Source organism: Miniopterus schreibersii (assembly GCF_964146895.1).
Source record: "Miniopterus schreibersii genome assembly, chromosome: 5".
Lineage (NCBI taxonomy): Eukaryota > Metazoa > Chordata > Mammalia > Chiroptera > Miniopteridae > Miniopterus > Miniopterus schreibersii.
Window position 1 is genome coordinate 4,900,166 of NC_138106.1, and position 14,924 is coordinate 4,915,089.

At 54.4% G+C, this 14,924-nt stretch overlaps 1 protein-coding gene across 1 annotated transcript in view; it reads right to left on the reverse strand.

The window, feature by feature from the left end:
* The window catches only part of UMODL1 (uromodulin like 1), a gene marked incomplete at both ends in the record, with an annotated part of 46,227 nt that extends 32,257 nt beyond the window's left edge, over positions 1–13,970 (reverse strand). The window contains 6 exons of the mRNA XM_081138828.1: positions 122–262; positions 2,018–2,204; positions 4,042–4,163; positions 5,590–5,751; positions 10,190–10,432; positions 13,895–13,970. Of these exons, the coding sequence (XP_080994954.1) occupies positions 122–262; positions 2,018–2,204; positions 4,042–4,163; positions 5,590–5,751; positions 10,190–10,432; positions 13,895–13,970 (931 nt within the window). The remainder of the gene's footprint in view (positions 1–121; positions 263–2,017; positions 2,205–4,041; positions 4,164–5,589; positions 5,752–10,189; positions 10,433–13,894) is intronic.
* Between the last annotated feature and the right edge of the window lie 954 nt (positions 13,971–14,924).

The window sequence follows — 14,924 nt, forward strand, 5'->3', positions numbered from 1 at the left end:
CTAGGTGACCATTCTCCGCCCATGAGCCAGCCGTCCCCTCTTTGCAAGAAGAGAGGGTCTCTGTGGTCTGTGGACCGTCCAGCCCGACAAGGGGCCTTACTCGAGTCCCATGCCCCCTAACCTTCGCACGTGCGATTCAGCTCCTGGGGAGACGAGGCCGGCGCCTCTGGGCGGCGGACGCACTGGTGCGAGCCCTCCGCGTTTAAGCACAGCTCCCTTTCCGAGCAGGCGTGGAGTTCCGCGTAGAAGCACTCATTCACGTCTGTCGAAGAGAAGAAGAGGTGAGTTGTGACCGCCTGGTCATTCTCATCAACCTCCACATGTGTGTCCTAGGAGCGGAGGACGTGGACAGGGCAGCGGGCCCCAGGGCCTCTTGGAGCCCCGTCTCAGAGAGCCCGAGAGCAGCTGGCCCTCGTCCCAGGACACCAGCGATGTGCGCCTGGGTGGCTGTGGCTGCCTGAGCCCGTTGCTTTGGGGCTGTATTGAAGTGTCATAAAATGATGGGTCCAAACATCCTACTGGAAAATTAAGCTGGGGGATGAGCACCTTTCTGGACTGAGAAAGAGCAGGGCAGCTTCTGACATTCAGAAGTGGCCTGTCACTTACAGCCAGGCCCTGTCACTCTCCTATGGACAGAAACAATGTCACAGAACACACAAGGCTATTCCCCAACTGGGATAAAGTGAGACAGAGCTAAGCCATTGCACGATTTTACCGAAGCCAGACAGAAAAAAGACCACTGTGTCACCCACGAAATATCACCCCACCTTGGGCAAAATGAGTGACTCGGTTTTTTTTAGCAATTATAGCTTTTCTTCAGGCTAGTTTGCCCTTCTCCATAAATAAGATTTGTTGAGATGCTCAATCATAGAATCCCCACTTTCTTTTTTCCCAGAAACCATTTCATTTATTTATTTTCTTAATAGATCAGCTGCATATTTTTTTTCATGTAATGAAGAAATGAAATTTAGTATACAATTTCTCATTGTAAGAATCCCCACTTTCTGACAGCATCCACTCTACAACAAAGCCCTGGATCAAAGCTCCACCCCCCCAAACCACCCAAAGCCCACGTCCCATAGCAGACTCCCCACCTGCCTCCTCCTGCCCGCCCGGTGGTGTGCCCTCTTGCCCTGCCTCCAGCGCTGACCCCAATCTCTTCACCTACAGGCACGGTCCTGTGGTCTCTGGCCAGGGGCTTTCACAGGCATGTCTCAGACCAGACAGGCATGTCTCTTATTGGCGTTACTGCGTTTGGTCCTCAAGCACATCTGTGGCTTTTCAGGGGAATTAAGGACCCAGAGCCTGCCATCATTGTATGTGACCTTCACGGTCCTAGAAGGAGCTTCACAGCAGGAGCAGCCACCCTCCCAGGGGAGCAGGGAACTCAGTCAGCTGCCTCCTGTCCTGGGAGCTGTCCTCTCACACCCTGCCCATGGCTCCTTCCACGTCACACGGTAGCTGAGCACCGAGACAGAGGCCACGCAGCCTGAAACCCAAAGTATTTACTGTCTGACGCGTTTCAGAAAATGTTTGCTAACCCCTGATGTAAACAAAGGGAGGGAGAGAGGGAGGGAGGGAGGGAGGGAGGGAGGGAGGGAGGGAGGGAGGGAGGGAGGGAGGGAGGGAGGGAAAGACCAGGTAATTTCTTCCAGAAACAAGGCCACATCTGTGTGCTTCTCCAAATTCAAATTTGTACAAAGTCTGCTGACCAAGCTTCCTAGTAGAAAGATGTCCTTGGCTAGGGTGGGAAAGAGGCAAGGGGGAAATGTAGAAACCCAAGAACTGGAGGAGGAAATTCTTGGGTTGTTCTGGGGTCTGTTCACCAGCACCCACCTGGATGGAAGGAGAAACCTGGGTGTGGGAGCGTGTGGAGGAAACATGGAGCTTAAACTTGGTTTGGACCAGAATGAGCTAAAATGAGTCAGCCACCCCTCACCTGCCAATTATTTTCCCACTCCTGCACCTCCTGCCCCCTCCCACACACACACACAAGGAGAGGGCAGGGAAAACACACCTTGCACCTGGATGTGGATCACTTCATAGACACGCTTCACGATGCCGTCCAACACGGCGGAGACGTTGGCCACAGGCACCGGCCTCGGCAGGCCCAGCAGCAGCCTCGACACTGTGGTCGAGGTGTCCCCACAGGCTGAGTGCAGGTGGTAGACAGCGGCGTCCATCGGCTGCAGGGCACTGGTGACCTGAGAAGCCAGAGTTAGAGCATCACCCAGGGAAAGCGCCCCCATCACACAGGCAGGGAGACTGCGGCCTGGACAAGCCTACAGTTAATTGCGCGTGTGCCACTGTGGTCTACAGAAGAGAACCCCTAGGATGGTTTATTTCTGTCATCATCCCAGTAAAATCCTGCAAACCAGATCATAAGTACTTGTGCAACACCAGTTGTCATGGGCTGAAGAGTGTCCAGCCCCCTGAATCCTTATGTTGAAGTCCTATGCCCAGGACTTCAGAATGGGCCCTTATTTGGAAATAGGGTCCTTGCAGATATAAGGAGTTAAGATGAGGTCATCCGGATGGGCCTTTGCCTAGTCTCACTAGTGTCCTTACACAAAGAAGAGATTTGGACACAGAGACAGACCCTGATAGAAGGAAATGCTGTGGGGACACAGGGAGAAGACAGCCACCTATAAGCCAAGGAGAGGGGCCTGGAGGGGACCCTTCCCCCACAGGCTCAGAAGGACCAGCCTGCCCACACCTTGATCTCGGGCCACAGCCTCCAGACCTGTGGGAGCATAAATGTCTGTAATGTAAGCCCCCCAGTCTATGGCTCTGTCATGGCCACCCCCTGAAAAGCACACAGGTTAACCCCCGGGCCCTTCCGTTTTCATCCTCACAGGTCATGACAGAGGTTAGATCAGGAACTGGGGTACCGGACACCCAGCCACAGTCTCATGTTGCACACCTAATTTTTTTAGCTTCCGTGATCCCTTTTCTCATTTTATACGAATCCTTTTTGCTCCAGCCTAATATCTCTTTAAGCTCTTTCCATGTACTATTTAAACCTCACAGCCACTGTCTCCAGTAAAATTATGACTATTTCTAGCTAATGAAAGTGGTATCTAAGGCACAGAGAGGTTAAGTAACTCACCCAAGGCCACAGAGCTGGTGAGTGGTAGCACTGGGATTCGAACCCAGGCAGTCTGGCTCTGGAGCCATGCTCTCACTGGCTAATTGGGCCATCTTCCCCTGCCCCCAACAAGCTCAGAGGAGACAAAACCACCTCCAACTGGGGCAGTTAAGGAGGCGTCCAGGGACAGTGACCTTTCGGAATGCCTCTCAAGCCGCTTTACTGGACAGCCCAGAGCAAGGTGAGTGTGTGTAGCATTTGTTCTGCAGGGAAGGGACCCAAGTCTGGGGTCTTACCCCCCCACCCTATCACCCATGGGACATGTCTGTGGGATTTGAAGGTCATGCAGGACAAGTCACATAGTGTGGGGACGCAATGCAGAAGGAAAATGGGGGGGCTTATTCAAAAAGTATAAAGCATTTCAAGAGGCAACAGCAGAGCCTTAAACAAAGTGTGGGACCCTTCTGAGCCTGGGGTGACTCCATGGGACACTGGCTTATGAGGGCAGACCATCACCCTGGAGAAACCTCCAAGCAGTGAGGACGAGCAATGCCCGGTCCACCGCTGGGTGAAGACACCCTGGCTGGAAGGCCACCCCAGCACTTCCCAGCCGCTGGGAGCTGCGAGGGAGGCAGTGAGGGCTCAGCTCTGGGGCCCAGGCCATCCGCACTGGGGCACACTTCGGTTTAAGCAGCAGATGGTTGAAGATGAGGGGTCCCGTGTCCTACACCGTGACGACGTAGGGCTTACACCGCTGCGTGTACCAAACTCAACTGCACATTTCTGTGTGTGCATTTTGTTGCTCTTTGAAGCTTTGTTTTTAAATTCGGAATTCACATCTGCTCGAGTCGGGCATTCTAAGGCCCCTCATGGAACGCCTCCCGAGCCCGGCTCCCACTGGGCCCCGTCCGCGCGGGCGGGCGGGCGGCCTGCGGCGCGTCAGCCTCACCCACCATGGAGTGCAGGAGCCGCATGTGGTTCAGGAGGCCCGCATCCACCTGCTGGAGCTCCCCGAAGTCCATTTTCACCAGGACGGTCACGTTGTACCAGGAACTCGCCGAGGGCCCCTCTGGAGCTGCAGGAGGGCACAGGCTGATGAGCTACAGGCCCAGGCCGGGGGGGGGGGGGCAACCAGGGGCCCTGTAGTGAGAAGGGGCACAGGAGGCCTGGAGGCAGGAGGCTGCCAGTCCGCATTCACCCCCCATGTAGGAGGTGGCTGCCGCCCGACCGGCATGAGGCACTTCCCTGCCTCCTGTGCCGCACCTCTTACATTACGATCTATGTAATCCTATGTATACACTATAATATATTCCTGAAGGTAATGTATACTCGATAATACCGTATGTAATATATATTTTATAGAATATGTATACTCTGGTGTATATAGTAAAATAGCATAATTAATATATGTGATACATAATACTTTACATTATTTATACTATATTAATACTAGACTATATTATAACATATAATGTATATGGTATTTTCTTTTTTTTTTAAATCCTCACCTGAGGATATGGGGCTTTTGTGTGTGTGTTTTTAAATATATTTTACTGATTTTAGAGAGAGGAAGGGAGAGGGAGAGAGAGATAGAAACATCCATAATGAGAGAGAGTCATTGATCGGCTGCCTCCTGCACGTTCCCTACTGGGGATCGAGCCCACAGCCCGGGCATGTGCCCTGATCAGGAATCAAACCTCAACCTCCTGGATCATAGGTCAACTGCTTAGCCACACCGGTTGGGCAAGGATATGGGTGGGGGTTTTTTTTTATTGCTTTTGAGAGAGAGAGGAAGGGAGGGAGAGAAACATCTGTGTGAGAGGGAAACATCGATCGGTTGCCTCTTGCCTGCACCCCGACCGGGAGCTGAACCTGCAAGCTAGGTATGTGCCCTGGCCGGAAACTGAACCCGAAACCTTCTGGGGCAGGGGGTCACGCTCTAACCAACTGAGCCATCCGGCCAGGGCAATGTATATGATATTTTTCCCTAGCTCTGAACCTTGACCAACCCGTTCTTCTGGGAGAAGCCCCAGTCAAGACCAGAACCTTCCAGACCAGACAGACATGCCCTGAGGGCTGGGCCACGAACCTGCCAGGCAGGAGCTCTGAGCAGGATTTCGGGTCCCTACGGTGTTTCAGGAGCAGCTGAGTGCCTTCCCACTACGGGACAGGCCAGCTTCCAATGAGTGCCACTAGAGCCTGGGTTCCCCAGGCAACTTTCGAAACAGATCACTGCTCTGCCAGGGGAGCCTTCCCCCCCTCAGGGCACCTGTGAGAACTCCTGACCCCTGAAGCGGCAATGGCCAGATTTTGGCAGAGACACTGCAGTGAGGGGGGGTGGGATGCTCCTGCACACAGCTGTGAGCTCCCCGTGACGTGGTGATCTTGGCTGGGGTTCCTGGATATCGCCACCCCCCCCAACTTCACCAGATCAGGGCCAGGCCCAGCCCATGGGCAGCTGCCTCACTGGATGCCTACTTTGCTGTAGGTCTTGGTCCTACCTTGGGGTATGGGAGCCATGCATTGGTGGCCCCATGACACGGAGCAGCATTTCTGAAGTCCAGGGCAGTCGGCGTCCAGGGTACAGGGCAAGGTGGACACTTCCTGCCCCACCTTCGGGCAGACCCCAGGCCTTGATGCAAACTCCCGGGACCGATTGAGGGCTGTGGAGAGTAAGCAGCAGTTGATGATGTTAGCAGTAAAATCCTGCGCAAGCTGCTCAGGCATCACCTCTGGGTGCCTCCTGACACTGGTTCCAGCTCTGGTTCTCGGAGTGCACAGTGTGGCCGCTCAGGGGCCAGGCCTGGGCTGTGCTGTTCTGATGTCTAAAGTCCTGGAGAAACTGCCACACAGGAACTGGCTTTGGGGACATAAAAAATGAGCAAGCGGTACTGCCCAGATCGCCCCTGGGACGGAAGTGCCAGCATCCCTGTGGGGCCACCAACCAAGGACCTGAAGGTCTGCTTTCTCCCCCATCATAAAATCCAACAGCTTTTCGGTTAAGGAGCCATGAGACTAAATGTGAGGTGGCTCCTGGGACAGAAAAATGATATTAGGAGGAGAAAAAAGTGAAATCCAAACAAAGTGTGTTGTTGAACTAAGAGCAATGCACCCATGTCGGTTCCTTAGCGGGGAAATGTGTGTGATGGTGACACAAGACACTGACACTAGGGGACATGTTGGAGGGTGCGGGGAAACTCTCTCTAGCGCCTTTGCAACTTGTCTGTCTAAACTATTCTAAACTAAAAGGTTTACTTAAGAAAGTATGGGCCACCAAGAAAAATCGGCTTCCAAAAATGGTTGTTGATCACGACAGACATGTTTTCAAGGTCAAGTTCATCTTGACCTGACCCCTGTGTGGACTCCCCTCCTTCCTTCCCACTGGGCTGGGCTCACTGAGAGCCCAAGAGAACAGTCCACAATCCCAACATGGTAGAAAGTCAGAAATCTCCATCCACTGTCTCAACAAACAGTGAAATAGGACTGCTCGGTGCCTGGCAACCCAAGACTCGTCGCGGTTCTAGGGGATGGCCCACCGGAGGTCTGTCTGAGCATCAGCACTATGGCCTGCTGGGCGCAGAACTGCGATCCTTCTGGAACACCATTCCCTCTCCGCCTCCTTCCCAGGAGCCCTCCTTCCCCAAAGAGGCCCTGGGATAGCCTCCGGGTGCAGTGGGGTCCTTCTGCCATGACGACGGGACGGTGGGGAAGGCGGGCTGAGTGGAAACCAGGGCGTCACCACAGCGGGTGAGAGTCGGCTAAGATGCTCAGTTAGTGCCACCCCCAGGGATCCACCTTGAGGGAATGGCCCAGCGGGCGTGTGGCGGTGTTTGTACCACCAGGAGCTCGCCCAGCATTATGGACAATAATGAAAACTTGGAAGCAACTAGGAGTTAACTGGTAGGCGATTGCTTCATGCTGATGCATCCACGTGAGGTAATGCCATGTGGCCGCTGAATCATGCTGCAGGACAATATTTATTGACATGAAACGTGGCCCAGACACACTGCCAAATGGTGAAAGCATGCTACAGCAAAATCTCGAACGGGGTCACCGCGCTCTTGGAAAACGCCTGCCCCGAGTGAAGACAGAAGAAAACGTTCACTGCGGCTATGGGGGGGGGGGCTGATGGGCGATGTCCTATGTTCTTTTCTGTGTTTCCAGATTTCCTGCGTGGCTGGCACATTCGTTTTTGTAATGATAGGACAAAGATACATTTAAAGAACACAATGTGTGAGTTATCACTGTGTCAAATGCTAGGTTTTAGAAATTGAAAGTCATTTAGACCGAAAGGCACATCGCTTGTGTTCTCATAACGCTCTTCCCCTTTTAGTGAATCGGCTGCTGAGTGGGAGGGGAGAGGAGGAAGCTGGTCTCAGGTCTCGCTGCTGCCTGGAGATGACACCTCTAAGCTGAGAGCCCAGGGTTGCCGAGACACAAGTCACCCCACGCCCAGGGGGACCTGGAGGCCCTCCTGCACTCCAGATTTCCAAGCTGTCCCATGGCTACCACATCCAGGGTTTGGCCTCTGCCCCATTCTGTGCAAAACAACCAGTGGGGGGGGGGGGGGAGTCACTTCCAGAGACTGAATCTCTGCAGGTTCCAAAGAGCCAGCCTGTCACTAGGCCTCTCAGAACAAGCTCTAATCACACAGTCAGGCCCTGAAGAAGGACCTGTGCCAGCGTGGAGAAGGTCATGCTGCCAATGCCCGTGGTATAAATGCTTCCGCCAAGGGCAGTTCCAGCTGCCAGTGCGTTGGCCCTGAGAGCAGAGGTAGGCAGAGGTGCTCAGCATATCCCCCAATGTCCCCACTCTCCCTACTCCAGCCACACCCCTTCTGTAGCTCCCCAGAGCAGCCCTGCCCATGGGACTCTCTCACTAGAATGTTCTGGCCCTCCAGCCACCTGGTGAGTTCCTAATTAAAGGTGCTAACACTTTAAAAGTGGGGCTGATATCCCATGAGAGGCATTTAATGGCTGGTTTGTTAAGGGGAAGAAAGATGACGGGCAGGTGGTGGGGGCAGGTGGTGGGGACGGGACGCCAGCCCTCCCTGCCGTCTCTCCTTTGGGACTTTACTTGTTTAGCTCAGCAGGGAAACAGCCCTCACAGAGAGGTCACCCTTTGGAGGGTGTGGCTGGTGTGGCTCAGCCAATCCTGGGTCCTCCTCGGGCCGCTGGACTGTGACCTCACTAGCCCCCACAACAGCCAGCAGATCTTGACCTGTGTGGCCTTCACAGGTGAAGACAAATGGAGCGGGCCACACCTGCCTTCTTTCACTGGATTCTGGTGCTCCATACCAAGATGCCATGGGCCCCAAGGCCTCCACAAACAGTGGGACCCTCATCTCCCAGGAAGACAGCTGCTCCCAGGGCAGGGCGGCCTTCGTGCATGTGGCCCTTGAAGACAGGGAAAGCGGAGCGGGGCCTGGCGTCAGCACAGGAAGGGACTCCTTTCACCCAGCACCTGGGAGGGACCTCCAGAGGACAGCCTGTCCCTTCGAGGGCCCCTTTAGAGAACCAACAGGAAAATACAACTGGCACCAAGCCATGGACCCTGAGGTCAGTGGCACTACCTGGTTTTTACTGGTGGTGGCAACTGTTAGTGATAATGGTGTCATTTAAAGACCCAGCCCCGAGCGGTCAGGAAATCTCTGTCCCCACCCTCTGAACGGGGCCCTGGAAAGTGGCAGGCATTCCTGTCCCTGTGAGATTCTTCTCTGTTTCCAGCGTTTCTGCGTGGCTCGTATATTCATATTTGTAATTATAGTAAAAAGATACATTTTTAAATAAAATAATGTATGAGTTACCATTGCATTCCTAATGCTGAATTTTTTTAAAAATTAAAAAGTCACTTAGAGTGAAAGAAATAGCGCACATGTCCTCAATGCTCTTCCCATTCTAGACCATTGGTTGCTGAGTTGTTTGGGGGACCTGAGGGAGGAGGCGCAGTATGACTCAGCGTGCAGAGCCCACGCAGCCTCCTGCAGGTCTGCGGGACACAGGGCTACATCCTGTCACTGCTGGTGTGGGGAGGAGGTCTGCACCCCTGGGGTGTGATGTCCATGCCTTAGCCTGACGCTGTACTGGCCTCAGGCCCCAGGTATGGGTCATGTGGGATCCCCTCCTGGAACCCCTGAGCTGGGGCTCTGTGCACACTGGAGGTGGCAGCCCTCACAACTCGGGGTGACCCCGTTGACACTCCCTGGAGTCACACCCTTCCCACTTCTCCCCATGATGGGTGGGGACAGGGGGACCTTCTGACTGCTTAGAGCTCATTTGAGATCTAGTATTGACTCATATGTAACACTCACCACCACCCACACACACTCACGTATGCACCCTTTCCCCTGGAAGAGATCTGGAAAGTTCCCTGCATGCGGAGAGGCTGAGCCCTGAACCCACACACAGCACAGCCCACCTGGCCTCAGACGTTGGCCCGGCACAGTCACCCTGGGAACCAACCCAAGCACCTTCCAAACCTCACTGAGGAATTAAGAGGACTTGGGGGCTTCTGAGCAGTAGGGGGGACTAAGGGGACCCCTCCCATTTCATTCACATATTGGAGCTCAGATTAGGATTTCAGATTTAAAAAAAAAAAGCATCCACTACAATTTTTAAAAAGAGAAGGGCAACTGCCAACATAGAAGAGACTACAACATTAGTTCTCAAACTCAGCTACTGGTCAGTAGCTTAGGGAGGTTTAAAAACATCCCAAGGCCTGAGCGATGCCCCAGACCAAGTCCATCACAGTCTCTGAGGGCAGGACCGGGCATCGGTGTTTTTAAAGCTGCCCAGGGGCCATCGGAGCGCAGCCAGGTCTGGGAACCACAGAACAAAGGTTCTCAAACCAGGGCCCCCGGGCCAGCAGCATCAGCACCACCGGGGAACTTGCACTTCACCCCTGACCTGCTGGACCTGAAGTCCGGCAGGAGGGCCAGGGGTCTGTGCTTGGACAGCCCTCCAGATGATCCTGAAGCTCAGGGTTAAGAGCAGGTGTTCCAGAAGGATCTAGCAAGTTCAGGGCTAATGGATGTGAACAGTGACTATCCCTGGGGGAAGAAATGGGAAGTGGCCCGCAGCCCACCCACAGCCCTGGACTCACGCAGGACGCAGTAGAGGCCCAGCTGCTCGTAGCCCTCGCAGCAGTCGGTAACATTCCGGGACTCAGGGACGTCCACTGCCAGGTACCGGGTCCTATAAATGGTCTTGGGGCACCGCCTCCACGGGATCCACCCGCCGCAGGGGGCGTAGGTCACATGGGACATCCGGACGGCCTCTACTTTCTGGACATTTTGGGTCACACTATAGTTGCACAGCTGGTAGCTCAGTAAGGACAGACCTTTGTCTATAAGGAAGGAGGGAGAAACCAAAGAAAGAACAAACAGCAGAGTCACGTCGATGCGAGGGGTTATCTCACTTCTGCAGGAGCAAGTGAAACAAGATCCCCGCATTCATGCAGCCCCTCAGGATCTGCCCTCCAGCCCCCTGAGAAGTCAGCGCAGCAGCGTGAACTCGGAGGGATAAAGCGAAATCAGAGACCTGCCGCCTGAGAAACCCCTGTACAGAACGCGGAGCTGCCACCGGGCCGAGCCACGCTGCCTGCAGCCCCGGGGGACACGGAGGAGTCAGTCTTCTAGGGCTCGGGTCCCCGTTTTCTGATTCATGCTCTGAGATTCTGCAGCTGGAAAATCTTGTGCACGTCTCTTACTGTCCATGAGCCACAGTTTGTCACATGGGAAATGCACCAGTAACAATGACCAGAGTAGCTCTATACTGAAAACCTGCTACACACCAGACTCAGATGGCAAAGCACCCTTTTATGGAATGAGATGGAAGATAAATAAACGGAAATCTCAAGCACACGTGAGGGGTCATAGATGGTGAAGTTCAGTCCGACTGTTACTGTCGTTATCGAGAGAAAAGGGCATAGTGCCCACTGTAAGGTGGCACTGTGGATTTTGTGCCCACGGCCCCTTTATCAGCATGGTCACTCGGTTCTCTGACCCTGTGGTACCCACTACCATTGCCAGCCCTGTGCTTCTTTGTCATGGATGGTGTGGCCCTGGGGTGTCTCATCTGTCCAGGGAGCTTCTGTTGTCTCATGTAGCAGGGACTGTTATGGGCTGAACTGTGACCCCCACCCAAAATTCATATGCTGAAGTCCTCGCTGCCACCACTTTAGAATGTGACCTTATTTAGAAACAAGGGTTTTGCAGATATAATTAAGATGATGTTGTATTGGAGTAGGTGGCCCCCATCAAATAGGACAGGTGTCCTTATAAAAGGAGAAATTTGGCACAGAGACAGGAATGGGCACAGGTAGAAGGCCATGTGCAGGTGAAGGCAGAGGTCGAAGTGATGCTTCTACAAGCTGAGGAACCCCAAGACTGGCTGCAACCAGCAGGAGCTAGGGGAAAAGACGGGGCAGAGTCTCCCTCACAACCGACAGGAGGAACCAGACCTGCAGACACCTTGATCTCAGACTTCGGGCCTCTAGAACTGTGCGGGAATAAATCTCCACTGCTCAAGCCCCAGCCTCTGGCACTGGCCAGGCAGCCCAGGGAGCTCACATGGCCAGCACGGGGCTCTCTGCACTCAGGGCTCAGTGCAGAATAAAAGCATGATCTGAATCTACTTCACACTTTCAGATTATCAACTCTGAGCTCCAAGCTTTATGAGACTGTATGGCCAGTGGGTAGGCGCCCAATTTCATAGTGATAATCCTCAGAGAGAGGCTAGGTTTCTGGAGAGGAACTCAGGATTGCAGCATAAGTCATTGTATCCCTAGCAGGGGGCAATGCCCCTGAAGAGTCCCTCCTGTGGAGGCACAGCAGCCCCCAAGTGTGCAGAAAGCGAGACTCAGCGGCTAGTGCTCCCCAGGAGGAAATGGACTGAGCCAGCCCTCAGCCCCCAGCCTTACTCTGGGCTGTATTGGAGTAGGTGGCCCCCTTCAGTGCTGAATCAGCCCACCCACAGGGAGGGAGCCACCTGGCTGCCTCCCCATCACCCCTGCAGGTGACAGGGCCTCTGGGAGCGGAGACACCACTGCCCATCTCCACCAAAAGGGTGGTGACAGTAAGCTTGGGGAAGGAATGGGAGGTCCCTTGTTATGTGGGTGGGGCAGGAGAAATTGGCCTCGGAGACCAGGGTCAATTGGCCCAGAGCTTAGAGGAGACTTGGATGAAGGGGTAGGTCCAATGGCCACCGCGAAAGTGATGGACTAACAAGGCAAAGCGCAAGGACTTCCCGCACGGAGACCTCGGCAAGGTGGACCTAGATTTTGTTTTTCATCTTAACCTAAGATGAGGCGCCAACCACTAATGAACGTTGGCATCTCGTCCCTATCTCTAGAGAGTCACTGGTCCCCACCTGCTGGTGACAAAGCCCTAGCCGGTCATTAGCGCACACACCACACACTCACACACGTCTCCTATAGAACTGCACTTGGGATTAACTTGCTCGGTTTTTTTGTTTACATTCTCCCAGAAGCCACCGGGGTCCCCTCCAAGCCCTTCAAGAGCCATCAGCGTAGGAGTCGGGGTCCTGAGTTCCAGTCTCAGAGGTGGGACATCTTCAGGCTGCAAAGCTAGCCTGGGCCCTGGGGTCAGAAGACCCAAGTTCACACCAGCGTCACATACACCAGCTGTGTGATTTTGAGCCCATTTCATGCACTCTGGGTGCCCCGGTCTTGTCACTGGTAAAGTAGCAGCTATGCCCTGGGCTGTAGGATTAACTGGAATGATGCCTATTAACTGGAATGGTGCCTATTAACTGGAATGGTGCCTATTAACTGGAATGGTGCCTATTAACTGGAATGATGCCTGCAAAGGCAGCCCCTGAGCACATGAGACCAAGCAGATGTGCGACCCTGGGCGTCACTGAGCTCCTGCCCCTGTGTACTTGCATGTGTCACAAGGGGTCATGAAACACCTCTTTGGGTCCCCTCTGGCTCCGCGATAGTCCCGCTCGTTCTGTGGCTGAGCTGTGCGGCTCACACATAACCCATCCCAAAGGGAAAATCAAGGGAAAACAAGCACAATTAAACCAAAATCCTAAGGGGGAAAAACTTGAAACCAGAGCAAAACTGAAGTTGATTATAGGAACAGAATGGGCCTGTTTAATTTCCCAACAGAACAAGACAGGTTTCACAAGGAAAGTGATTTAAAAGGTTTCCGATCTCAATCCTTTGAAATCTGGGGCTTCAGGAATCCAATGCTTTTTAGCAGCTGACCATGTGCCTCTCAGAACCTTTGGACAGGGGCCCTCACTGAGCTCCGCACTCCCCCACAGGCCACCTTCACCCTCATTTACCACTGAGGCAACGGGGGGCTGGCAGGGCCCAAGGTAAGGGGCAGCTGGACAGAGAGTCCACTTCATGATCCCGTCTCCCTAGCAGAGTCGCCTGGTAGAAATGGCCCTCAGCTGGCTGCATGGCCTTACCACCTGGGCCTCCAGGTCTGCAAGCTGAGGACTGCAATGTGCAGAGACCTCATCTGAGTCTGCTCTCGTTGTCGCCCGTGGGCCTGCATCACCCGCACCACCGGCAAAATGCACAGTTCCGGGCCCCACCCGGACCGTCCACTCAGAATCCGAATTTGAACTCACAGCCCCCAGGTGATTCGGAGGCACATGCCACCTCTTCTGTGGCTACAAGAAAATCTGCTGAGAAGGGACAGATGCTACTCTCGCAAAGCAGAAGCATCCACCTGCCCAGCTCTCGGCAGGGCCGCTGTCCTCACTCACTGAGACCCCCTCCCAGGGAGCCCCCCTCCTCCAGCATCACCCACATGGAGCCCGGAGCCCTCACCTGTGAAGCTGCTGGCCTGGCTGGAGCCCACGGTGCTGAGCAGAAGCAGCAGGGCCAGCCCAAGGGTGCTGAGCATGGTTGGGCAGCGTTGGCGGCTCTCGGCCTCTCCTGGGCAGAAGCGCAGAGGGTCTGGGCCGCCTGGGCTGGAGAAAGGGCCCTTCTGTTCCCTGTGCTGCCGACAGTGGCAATGGCTTCAGAGGCTGCGCTCTCAGGGAGCAGTCCCTTATGCCTTCTCGGTAACGCCTGCCACTGCCACGGCCGTGTCCCTGGGGGCGCCTGCATGTCACAGCCCATTCTCACTCCAGGCAGATGGCATCTTTGAGGAAAGGTGAGTACCCACCCCTGGGCCACATCGCTGGGTCCCATCTCGTTGTTACGCAGAAAACACACTTCAGACCCGACTACAAAGTGTTCTCTGAACCTTATCGTTGCGAACTGGCAGGAGAAAACAGCGTCAAATCAAAGTGGTCCATCGGATTCAGAAAAGCATCCTTCCCACAAGTGGACAGTTCAGATCCAAAGCCATGAAAATGTCCCTACACCTCAACCCAGGGATGGCTCCTCAGGGCCTGCCTGGGGGCCAGGAAGCTGCGGTCCCAGAGATGCTCATTCCTTGTCAGGATTTAACACGGAAAAGCATCGAGCGAACCACCCGGGGAGAGCGGGAAAGTACATTACGCAGAGCATCTGGACGGGACAACACAGACCACGACGGGCTCCCCTGAACGACGCTTTTAGCGGCAGAACAAAACTTCGCAATGCAGTCACAGCGGCTGCTCACACAGGCCTGTCCCATAAAGACCACCACTCTGTGTGACTATAAACCCATGAGCACGACCCCGAGAGGGCCACGGGAGTAAAAGAAAACACACTGAAGGGCGACAGGCTGATGGCTGGTCTCTTATTCCAGCAGCCGTCCTGTTGCATGTGAAATGGATTTAAAATTTCCTGTGAAATACTGTCTGGCGGCTGCTGTCTCACTGCCCCCGCGGGCTGCCTTTCAGGGCATGCTATTGACAGCCGAGGCACG